The sequence below is a fragment of the Siphateles boraxobius genome, unplaced genomic scaffold, assembly GCF_051911475.1.
Source record: "Siphateles boraxobius isolate OS27281-9 unplaced genomic scaffold, OSU_SipBor_1 22, whole genome shotgun sequence".
Lineage (NCBI taxonomy): Eukaryota > Metazoa > Chordata > Actinopteri > Cypriniformes > Leuciscidae > Siphateles > Siphateles boraxobius.
This window is the reverse complement of record NW_027508833.1, coordinates 6587889-6600837: the sequence shown is the minus strand read 5'-3', so window position 1 is coordinate 6600837 and position 12949 is coordinate 6587889. Positions and strand designations below refer to the sequence as shown.

At 39.6% G+C, this 12949-nt stretch overlaps 1 protein-coding gene across 3 annotated transcripts in view; it reads left to right on the top strand.

The window, feature by feature from the left end:
- The window catches only part of esrrb (estrogen-related receptor beta), a 115395-nt gene that overhangs the window by 79522 nt on the left and 22924 nt on the right, over positions 1 to 12949 (top strand). For all 3 annotated transcript variants that reach the window (XM_077238533.1, XM_077238532.1, XM_077238531.1), the window contains exons 4-5: positions 4731 to 4841; positions 6920 to 7081. In XM_077238533.1, the coding sequence (XP_077094648.1) occupies positions 4731 to 4841; positions 6920 to 7081 (273 nt within the window). The remainder of the gene's footprint in view (positions 1 to 4730; positions 4842 to 6919; positions 7082 to 12949) is intronic.

Below are 12949 nucleotides of genomic sequence, written 5' to 3'. Positions count from 1 at the left end.
CTGGAAGCCAGGACAAAAATACTGAGAAAGAAAATATTTTTTGCAGTGATTAGTACTATCTATAGTGTGTCTATCCTGTACTTGAATTGATTGGATCAGTGAGGTTGCGACCTCATGATACATGATACATCCGTTACAAACCGGCCCTTTTCTTTCATCCCCCTGTCTCTCATCCTGACCCTCTTGTTCCCAGTGTAACGGGAGACTAGATAGTGCCAAGGTTTAATTCCTGTCAGCATCTGTTTAATTACGCCAGTTACTGTTCTAATTAAAACAGGCACCTTTGTACCTCTGAATCTTCACTCCGGCTTTGCAATGGCGTGTGACATGAAGCGCCTGAATCCCACAATGGACGGGATCTTCAGGGAAACCTGACGACCGGAGAAATGTGGCCAAATGTGACCTAATGTAGTTTGCAAAAACCAGCCTGAGAGGGTTTGCTGGTCTTCGCTGACCTAGTTCTGTGTTTTTTTAACGAAACCAGCAGAGACTAGTTTCAGCATGAGAAAAAACAGTCCTCGGTTTTGTGTTTCAGACATTTTCAGCAACAATACCGTGAAAAAAAATGGAAATGTGCCTAGTACTGAAGTTATGTCCTTTAGGTATGTTGTATTAATAAGCTTTTTAAGTACAAACCATTTGGGCCAAACTTAAATTATATTTACCGTGCATTTAGTCAATCTAATCTTTAGCATAATTCAAAATCATCAAAAGAATGTAGCAAAAACTGTGACAAAGAATGAAATGAGCCTAGTACTGAAGTTATGTCCTTTAGGTATGTTGTATTAATAAGCTTGTTAAGTCAAACCATTTGGGCCAAACTTAAATTATATTTACCGTGCATTTAGTCAATCTAATCTTTAGCATAATTCAAAATCATTTATCCCTCTCCCCACCGTCTGTGACTATCAATAAAATATATTAAAACTGTATTTGGGAGAAATGAGATTTTACTGGGACTTAGCGAGCATCAAATAATGTCCCGGAGTTTGCGAGGAAGAGTGGGACCACGGGGACCGGCGGGTAATTAGGTTAGTGGGTTGTCAGTGTCAGGAAATTGAAAGACAATCCTAATCAGATTTCTGTTTCTAGGGAATCAAATAATTTGTATAAGGAGAAGAAATCTCCCTATTCGGCTTCTGAAAAGATAATGCAGTTTGTTGTCACAGCTCTTTGTTGCGCTTTTTGTGTCATGTTTGATGAAACAGACATTATAATTCAGATCAAATGCATTTAGCAGTTCATATATTGTGGAGTTGTGCTTTTCTGGGAAGCGTTGAAAATGTAAAGCATGTACAACATAATACTGTTGTCATTTTTCAGCTGATTATGGGTGTTAAATGGAGCCCGTTGCTCTTCTCTTTGTGTCTGTCTCTGTTCCTCCGTCCTAGCTCTAATCTCAGACTCTATAATGTTCAATAAAGGAGAATTGCAGGAGTAATTTGGCGTAGTGGCACACAAACCTCCTCTGACACAGAGGGATGAGATCATTTAGCCAGCTGGGAAGTTTCACCACAGCATGTGATACACGTCCCATAACTTTACCTGCCATTTGTTTTTAAAACAGCAACATTTTCCCTTTAATATGAATCATTAGATACTCTATGTATTTCAGCTGTTCCCATTAACTCTTTCCCCGCCAGCTGAGAAAATCAAGGTTTTTCCTCTTATCTCTTCTGTCACTTGTTTCTGCTTCTTCTTCGCCAGTGTTTTGATTAGGAGATTCAGTACTCTTTCAGAAGATGTGTTATAGCGCCCCCTACTGTATAAGAGTAAAAGCCAGAAAATTCCACCAATGGCGGGTAAGAGTTCAAAATTATGAAAACGTTATGTTCCCCAGACTTGTTTTTTTTAATGTTATATATATTTTTTTGTTGTTATTCCTTGGTTGGAAACATTCCATTTTATCATTCTTCAAACATTATGGGAACGTTACTTTTGAATGTTCTAAAAAAATATTCTAAAAACGTGCAGTTTTAAATGTTAAAATAAATTTAAAAATACGTTATGTGAATGTTAAAGGTGCTCTGAGTGAAGTCGGGTGACGTCACTTCTTGTTGATGTTTAAAGTACTGTCAAACAAAACGGAGGCTAGCTAGACCCTCCCTCCTCCTCATCCGCGCACTAACTCCCCCAAATCCTTCTTGTGGGTTCATTGGCTGGAACTGTTTGTTATGTTTCGTGGTGTGGGTTAGCCCAGTTTGTTTTTGTTGCGCATAGTGAGATGTTTGCTGTATGTGACAAAAAATGTTTTGGCATAAAAAACGCGTGACATCACTTAGAGCACCTTTAAGGGAACATTCTGTTTCATCATTCTTCAAACATTATTGGAATGTTATTTTTGAATGTTCTCTGACCGTTCCAAATCAACAAGTACAATTTAAAGAATGTTAGATGAGCGTCCAACTAAAATGTTTCAGAAAAAACACACCATGAACAATGTATAAATAATGTTTTTTTGCTAATGTTTTGAGAACATTATTAAAGGCCAGATAACTAAACAAACATTCTATTAACATTACTGGAAGAACTTTCCGTGTTAGCTGGGAAAAACATTTAGTGGAGGATTTACTTTGAAATTCATTTTCACTCAGAAATTCAGCTTGTAAATTTTTACAAATAATTACAAGGAAACACAATTGAAATTGAATTGAACGTGAAATTTTGAAGTAGAAGGAAAACACATTTCAATAATGTTTTATTTACAATAAAAAAATATTTTTGACAGTTTCATTTACTTCTTAAGTAAGTGTACTTCTTAAAAAAATGTTTTTGTTTAGATCATTTCCCTAATCATAGATTGTATTAATTAGCTAGCAACAGCAGAAAAAAAAAACACAATGGTTGCTGCATTAACATGTGTAATGTGCAAATTATTGTTAAACCGTTATTTTGTGAGAAAATAAAAACGCGTGTGAACAGGTTAATCCAAAATATGCATAAACCTTTGCTTTACAGCTTAATAGTCAGTCACATTTTCATCTGCACTCAATAATCACGCCAGTTTTCTGGTTTAGAGCTTCTGACTTCAGGCTTGTATGTTTAACCCCTAGAAATAGATTCAAATTCAGCAGTTTTATCCAGTAAACTTACACTGAACCCACCCTGAGTAAATAAACCAACAGGTCAAATATTACAGGTTTAGGAGTGGTGAGTAATGTGCAAATGTAAAAGCATTCTTATCAAATAATTGGCTAATAAATACGATGTTATGACGAGTAGCGTGGCGTTGATGGTGTTTGTGTGTGTGTCTGTGTGAGTGTGTGTGTGTCTTAAAATGAGAAACATGCTAAACTCGTCCTGCTGGAACTTCTTGAGTAATATTTGTGTGATGTATCAGTGTATGTGTAAGAGCCGCTGGTCATCTGAGTGTTATTATCAGAACTGGCCAGTTTTGCACATGATGCTGTGTATAAGTGTGGTGAAATCAAACGATGAGAGGTGTGCGTGTGTGAGTTCAGTGACCCCGTGTTGAATATTCATCTGTGTGTCACAGTGTTCACATATGGAGGCCTGACACCTCCGTCACACGCTGAGAGAACAGCACCTGTCTCTCTCTCTCTCTCTCTCTCTCTCTCTCTCTCTCTCTCTCTCTCTCTCTCTCTCTCTCTCTCTCTCTCTCTCTCTCTCTCTCTCTCTCTCTCTCTCTCTCTCTCTCTCTCTCTCTCTCTCTCAATTCAATTCAATTCAATTCAATTCAAATGAGCTTTATTGGCATGACTTGTACAGTATTGCCAATGCATTGGCCATTACATATACAATGAACAAATGATCACAAAAGTCAATAAATCAATCAGTAAAAAAAATAAAATGCATGAATACATTTATGTATGTATATATATATATGTGTGTGTGTATATATATATATATATATATATATATATATATATATATATATATATATATATATATATATATATATATATATATATATATATATATATAAAACACACACTTTTGTACATTTGTACCAACATTCAGACAAGATAAGTTTTTAGTTTTGTCCACTGGCTGACTCTCGTAGTTTGTGGCAGGCTGTTACATACTTCTTTTTTTTTCAGAGTTTTTCCTGAATTTGGTAATGCCATAAAATTTGGTTCTAGTTGTTGGAATCTAGTGAAATAGTTTGATCTAATGCTGTGATTGTAATCACAAATATCTCTCTCTCTCTCTCTCTCTCTCTCTCTCTCTCTCTCTCTCTCTCTCTCTCTCTCTCTCTCTCTCTCTCTCTCTCTCTCTCTCTCTCTCTCTATCTCTCTCTCTCTCTCTCTCTCTCTCTCTCTCTATCTCTCTCTCTCTCTCTCTCTCTGTCTCTCTCTCTCTCTCTCTCTCTCTCTATCTCTCTCTCTCTCTCTCTCTCTGATTTGTGTGAATCATAGTGTGTTTGTGTGTTTAAAATTGTATTTCACTTACTAAAACAATGCTTTGAAATTTGCAATTAAAAAAAATCAATCATATTTTGACCATTTTGTCTTTTATGAGAATGATGTAGAACAATAATAATAATACTGTATATCAATAATAGACTGTAATAATATTATGTTGCATTATATCATGTACCAAATGCTGTAGTTTTACTGCTAATATCACTCGTGTGTATGAATTCAGTCAAAATAGACAGTTTGGACTCTTTAAACCCAAAACTACATTTTGGTCACAACTGTGATATTGTGGGTGACACTGTGTGTATTGATCAGAAAGTGTGTGTGTGTGTGTGTGTGTTTGATCAGGTGTTCGGCTAGACCGCGTACGAGGAGGACGACAGAAATACAAGAGGAGAATGGATGCAGAAAACACAGCTTACCTGGGGCTCACACTGCCACCGCCAGCCAAAAAACCACGTGAGAACACACACACACACACACACACACACACACACAAACTCACGCACATTCACACTCACACACTTACTCACACACACACACACACACACACACACACACACACACACACACACACACACACACACACACACACACACACACACACACACCGTTATCTGCACTATTATCTGCATCACACTTATCTAAATGCAACTTGTTCAGTTAAGATATTCAATCCTTTATTAATAAATCAATATTATTTTATATTAAGCATAACATACCGTTGTGCATAACTAATGCCTTACATATGAAAGGTATTATAATGTATTGTAATGATTTAATTATGTAAGTCAACATAAGTAGAAAGGGTAAATTATAAATTGTTGTCATTATTTCAATATTTAAAAACATGTTTTGAAGCTGGTCAGATACATATCATAAATGACTTACAAATTAAACTTTGGTAACACTTTACAATACGGTGCATTAGTTAACATTAGTTAACATGAACTAAGAATGAACAAATCTTCTTTAGGATTAATCTTAGTTTATATTAATTTCAACATTTAATAATACATTATTAAAATCTAAGGTTGTATTTGTTAACATTAGTGAATGCACTGTGAACTAACATAAACAAACAGTGAACAGCTGGATTTTTATTAACTGACTTTAACAAAGATTAATAAATACTGTAACAAATGTATTGCTCATTGTTAGTTCATGTTAGGTAATACATTAACTAATATTAACTAATAAACCTCATTGCAAAATGTTACCATTATTTCAATATTCAATATATCAGATAAACATCAGAAATGACATACAAATGATTGTATGATGTATTATATTGATTTATCAATGGGTATGAATATGAACACAATGGCAGGAAATATATTATGAATTGTTTGTGAATATTTTTGTATTAAAGGTGCATTCTGTAATATTTAGGATGATCTGTTGACAGAAATGCAATATCATATACATAAATGAAAGCTTTAGCATAAGTTCTGCCAGGAAGACTTAATAACTACGTCATTTATTACCTTCACATCTATCCAATAATGTCCTTATACTCGCTGTATAAATGATTGGTACTTACACACGGTTGAGTTCGCAGATGCTGACGCGACAACTACCTCCACCCTCCCCCACCACCACCAGCATAGTCCTGTCCTTACCTCCCGGGGGGGTCGGCAGCGCCCCTGCCTTCGTCTTCAGGCAGGAAATGCAGATCCGCTACCCTCGGATTATGAACTACGGACAGGGCCTACGCCAAAGAACTTTATAAATAATTGCTTGCTGGGCTGACAATAAATTAATACTTTGTTATCGTTATATCTCCAGAATCTTTCTGGTAGAACTATGTTTTCAGTGGTGTGTAAAGACCTTACATAATGAACCGTTATGTTTTTATTACCTTAGACTGAGCCATTTCTATCTACACACACCGCAGGTTCCCTTACATCGACATGTTTCTACAGTGGCCCTGAACGGACAAACGCGTTTCGTCACTATTCTTCACTATTCTTCACTATTTCGTCACTATTGTTCTTCAAGCAAAGAAGCTAGCTAAACTCGAATAAAACACTGACACAAGTAACAATAATATTCGCTCTAACATATCATTTTACTGAATAGTTAAGTAAACCTAATTTCTTAATTAATCTTTGTAAAGAAACTTCATTGGTTAACTGGCTACTCTCTGCTGTCTCAGACGACGACATCACTTCCTGTCGGCCACTTTTACTTCTGTTGGGTGCAATTCACAACCTCACCTCTAGATGCTGCTAAAAATTACATACTGCACCTTTAAAACCAGAATAAACAGTCAACAAATAATAAATGTTATATTTTATATAGCATGTAAATGTATTGTAATGATTTAAGAACGTTAATCAACAGAAGCAGAAATAATTATTTATTAATGGGTATGAATATGAACACAGTGGCAGAAAAAGTATATTATGAATTGTTTTTGAATATTTTTGTATTGAAACTGAAACAAAACTGTCAAAAAATGGTTATATTTTATATAGCGTTTGCAGTGTAAAGGCTGTGTGTGAGTGACTGTAACTGTGCCTCGTCCTCCTTAGTGACGAAGATTGTGTCTCATCTGCTGGTGGCGGAGCCGGAGAAGATCTATGCCATGCCGGACCCGAGTCTCCCCGAGAGTGACATCAAGGCCCTGACCACCCTGTGTGACCTGGCCGACCGCGAGCTGGTGGTCATCATCGGCTGGGCCAAACACATCCCGGGTCAGTCACACACACACGCCTGCAGATATACTCGCACGCTTAGACCTCAGACAAACACTACCACTTTCCCACAAAAACTCCCACAAACACTCTCGCCAAAAAACCCCATAAACACTCCCACAAATACTCTCACAAACACTCCCACAAAAACTCTCACAAAACACTCCCACAAAAACTCCCACAAATACTCTCACAAACACTCCCACAAAAGCTCCCACAAACACTCCCACAAACACTTGCACAAACACTCCCACTTTCCCACAAAAACTCCCCCAAACAGTCACAGAAAAACTCTCACAGACACTCCCACTTTCCCACAAACACTCCCACAAACACTCTCACAAACACTCCCACAAAAACTCCCACTTTCCCACAAAAACTCTCACAAATACTCCCACAAGCACTCCTACAAAAACTCCCACAAAAACTCCCACAAACACTCCCACAAACACTCTCACAAACACTCCCACAAAAACTCCCACTTTCCCACAAAAACTCCCACAAATGCTCCCACAAACACTCCCACAAAAACTCCCACAAACACTCCCACAAGCACTTTCACAAACACTCCCACTTTCCCACAAACACTTCCACAAAAACTCCCACAAACACTCACAGAAAAACTCTCACAGACACTCCCACTTTCCCACAAACACTCCCACAAACACTCTCACAAACACTCCCACAAAAACTCCCACAAATACTCTCACAAACACTCCCACAAAAGCTCCCACAAACACTCCCACAAACACTTGCACAAACACTCCCACTTTCCCACAAAAACTCCCCCAAACACTCACAGAAAAACTCTCACAGACACTCCCACTTTCCCACAAACACTCCCACAAACACTCTCACAAACACTCCCACAAAAACTCCCACTTTCCCACAAAAACTCTCACAAATACTCCCACAAGCACTCCTACAAAAACTCCCACAAAAACTCCCACAAACACTCCCACAAACACTCTCACAAACACTCCCACAAAAACTCCCACTTTCCCACAAAAACTCTCACAAATACTCCCACAAGCACTCCTACAAAAACTCCCACAAAAACTCCCACAAACACTCCCACAAACACTCTCACAAACACTCCCACAAAAACTCCCACTTTCCCACAAAAACTCCCACAAATGCTCCCACAAACACTCCCACAAAAACTCCCACAAAAACTCCCACAAACACTCCCACAAGCACTTTCACAAACACTCCCACTTTCCCACAAACACTTCCACAAAAACTCCCACAAACACTCCAACAAACACTCCCACAAAAACTCCCACAAAAACTCCCACAAACACTCCCACTTTCCCACAACAACTCCAACAAAGAATCCCACAAACACTCCCACTTTCCCACAAACACTCCAACAAAAACTCTCACAAAAACTTCCACAAACACTCCCACAAACACTCACACAAAAACTCCCATAACACTCCCACAAACACTACCACTTTCCCTCAAGCACTCCCACAATTACTCACACAAACACTACCACTTTCCCACAAACACTCCCACAAACACTCTCACAAACACTCCCATAAATACTTCAAAGCAAAGGGAGATATTTTCTTTTAAAGAAATAGCTTTTTAAGAACTACAACAAACGACTGGTAGGGACTAAACGAGATTATTCACGGGTTAGTGACATCACAAACCCTAAAATTTTACTTAAACCCCAACCCCGGAACACAGTCCATGTTGAGAAGAGAAAGAGTTGTTGTAGTCGAGCACATTTGTGAGTCTGCAGCAGCAGCTCATTTTCATTTAAAGGGACACACAAAAAACAATGTGTTTTTGCTCACCCTCAAAAAGTGACAATTTTAACATGCTATAAAAAATGATCTGTAAAGTATATTGAGCTAAAACTGCACATACACACTCTGTGGACATCAGAGACTTATTTTACATCTTGTGAAAAGGGGTATTATACCACCCCTTTAAAAGAGCTATAAATGGAGCGGCAACAACAATCTGCATCTACCATATTATATTTCCAATATTACACGGCTCTGTGGAATACTTGATTCTGATTGGTCAATCGTGCCATCCAGCGGTAAGTTATTCCCAGATAACAACCTCTCAAAACAGAAACATGGGCTTATCCAGGTCATTGAAGTCAGCAGTGCTATATGCCTGCTAGGAACCGGTTGTTTAATTATGCCATCCAGTATCGTGGACTCGATCTCTCTTGTTTCATACAAACGCAGATGCTGCCGTTTTGTGACTATTGTTTTGTACACTGTTAGATTATAAGATACAAAAAGGTACGATTTTAAAACAGTTTAATCAATATCGCTTATCTCCATAATTATTTATGTGGCGAAATTCTGTGTAATAAGTGTTATGACTGTATACCGTATCTCTTAAATGTCTGTTTAGTGTGAACTTGCCGCTAAAACTGCTCTCTCCACGAAGCTTTGCTTTTAAAGAGCTAATAAAATATTTCAACGCAGATCAATATTTCGTGTCTAATTATTTACTTATGTGCCAAATAGCCGTGTAATAAGCGGGATAATGTACATCCAGCCGGTTGTTATCTCAGAATAAACCCACTTCAGGTGTGTGTGTGCGTTTTATCTCAGAATAAACCCCCTTCAGGTGTGTGTGTGTGTGTGTGTGTGTGTGTGTGTGTGTGTGTGTGTGTGTGTGTGTGTGTGTGTGTGTGTGTGTGTGTGTGTGTGTGTGTGTGTGTGTGTGTCTGTGTGTGTCTGTGTGTGTGTGTTATCTCAGAATAAACCCCCGTTCAGGCTAATGCAAGACCTGATCCTGATCATTCTGAGATAACAACTGGCTGGATGTACATTATTTCTTACTTATAAGCAGGTCTTCCTGTCAGATGCAGTTAAACAGACGTTAAATGAAGAAAGGGAACATAGCTGCTGTGTGCACATTCTGACTGTGTTGTGTTTTTGGGGAAGATGGGAATCATTAGCAGGGTGAAGTGCTATCTAGAAAGGAGATTAGGAGGATGTTGACCCTCTTAATCACACACACACTCGCTCACTCATTCACACACACACACACACACACACACACACACAGCAGTGCTGCGTCAGCACAGAGAGCGTTTCAGCAAGGCGCTTACAGCTGACTGGATCACTACTGACCCAAAAACACAGTCTCCTCAAACAGCTCTGCTACACACAGACACACATACTCACACATACTCACACGCACACACAGACACACACACACAAACACACACACACACACACACACACATGTGTGCGCACACAATTTTAAATAATCAATTCAGTAAACTTATTTTCTGTCACTACATTGCATTATATATCAGCTGTTAAAAAAAACCCATATCGTTCAGCAGTATTTACTGTGTAAAACAAAACAATATTGCACAAATGCCATTTAAAACTTTTACATCATTAGTCAGTGATGGAGAAATATGCACTAATGCAGCTTTACTTACATTTTTTTTTTTAAAACAGCACTAAAATGCTAGTTTTAGACGACTGATGTTAGTTAGACCACTGACTATCTTTCATGAAAATGTTACAGTGACTTTCTCACCAGAGTCAACGTAAAACGCTGTTCACTTCTGTAATGTAAAATAATTCTAAGTGCAACAGGTAAAGTGTGGGATGGAACTTGATTTTATCCATGAGGAATTGGATTTTCATAAATATTTTGAGTGTACAGACATCACACACAGTGGCCTTCGGTCAACCTGGGTCCCGTACACACCTGTCCGGAGCGCACATCATATTTATATGTCCCAGTAAAGCCCTTTATAGGGCACTTCAGGACACTGCACTCACACACACCCTCTCATCTGTCATTAAACGCAGTAAACGCCTCCTCATACGGTCAGCCCTATCCAATCGTCCGCTGATTAACTGTTTATTAATCCCTGAGCCGAGTGTCCAGCTCCGCTTGGCTCGCACTGAGAGGAGGCTCTGGAAATAGTGTGAGTGGCGTCTCATTAAAGCTGATGTGTGGGACATGTTGACAGAGGGCTTTTTTCCCTGCTAAGGTGCTAAAGACCTTTGACACACATACACTAGCTTCTTGTTCTCGGCCGGATCGCCTTTCAGTCCTGGAGTTTCCCTCCGCTCACACTTCACAAATATGCTAACGGGCTAAATGCTAGTCGGACTGTAACTAAACTATGGTTACAAAACCCACAGGATCTTGATTCCGATATGGAAGCAACAGACGTCTGTTGATAATGACGTGTTCAGGATAACAGAACTGTGTGCATGTCTGGGTTGATCTGGAATAAAGCTTTGCATTCCTCTGCTGGTCGACTCAGTTGCCCCGTCACCTTAGACAGCTGGTGAGCTCCTGTCTTCCGACCCCTGACTCCTATGGCCAGATTCTTCCAGTAGGGAATTCTGCGGTGAGAATGTTTCGGATTGTTTCCCAACCTGTGCGTGCATGATAGTGGTCGTGCTCTCAAATGTTATTCTAATTGAACAAGAGCGTGATGAAATAACACATAATGGCATAATGGGCCTAATAAACAGGTATTGCCTACATAGGCAGCATTTAAAGGCATCGCAGACGCGCTCCTGATGCAAAGGCACTTGCTACATTAAGTTGCCTTTTTCAATGCCTCCTTTTTGGCCAAATCCAATATTTGCGGTCACATTAGCGAAATTTTAGAGAAATTTTCAATTGCCTGTTGTCAATAGTGTATAGATGTATGAAGAACAGCTCACACATAACTAAGACTCTTGCAAAAGAAGCATCATTACCCTAGACTGAATAAAACAATGGACTAGTTTTCTGAAGAGCATTTTTGAAGCCCAAAGTGGGCGGAGCCGTCCGCCACCATCTTGACAGCGTCACTCCCAGATAACATTGGCTGAGGTGACGTAATGCTAATAGACAGAAGACAAACGGCTAGTAGTGGCATCAGCGGCAATCCACCAGTCACTCAAATGGCCACGCCCTTACTTATTCAGAACTTTTAGGCTCAATATCATTTAAACGTATGAGTTATAAAAAAATTCACCCACTCACAGTTTTTATGAAGGGCATAATTAGCTATATAGATCAAAACGTCTCAGGTTAAGACTGTAACCTATGTTCCCTGAGAACAGGGAACGAGACAATACGTCAACGACGTTATGGGGAAACGCCTCAGGCGTGTCAGGTGTTTGAAATCACTATCAAATCAGGTCAATCATATTGACCGGCGACAGCCCGTGAATCATTAGCATGAATGTTTAACGTGCGACCTGAAGTATAAAAGGCCGCCTTGCAAACATGACCAATCACCTTATCGTCTGAAGGGTCTGTACGGTAGGCAAGCCCCGAGGCATGGCAAGTAGACGTATTGTCTCGTTCCCTGTTCTCAGGGAAACATAGGTTACAGTCGTAACCTGAGACGTTCCCTTTCGAAGGGAACTGAACAATACGTCAACGACGTTATGGGGAACGATACACCAACGCCGCCATGCTAAGGGGAGTGCATGCCAAGTGGCAGTGACAACTGTCAGAACCAGCAACTTCAAATGAAACGCTAGAACCACTCACCCTCAGGTCACACTGGGCTGTCAGTGACAGCATTCCCTACGGTCATAGTCCAAGCTACAGCCTCACAGGAAAAACCTTCATAAACATGGTTAAATGAAAGGCCTACCTGGGCCGGCTCCGGGCCTGGAACCACAGCTTCCAATTAGAAGGGGTCCCTTCCAAGGAATGTGGCTAGGGAACTCGAAGAAACTCCAGCCAATCACTATTCAGGGGAACGTACTCACCCCAAAATGCCACCAGGACAGCCTGACCTGGCGTCAGTACATAGACACTTAGTCTGGCCACATCCTGTCTGTCAAAAGACAGAGCCTCTGGACAATTGCCTTAAGCAAGGCATCCAACCCGAGGGACTGCGAAGCTGGC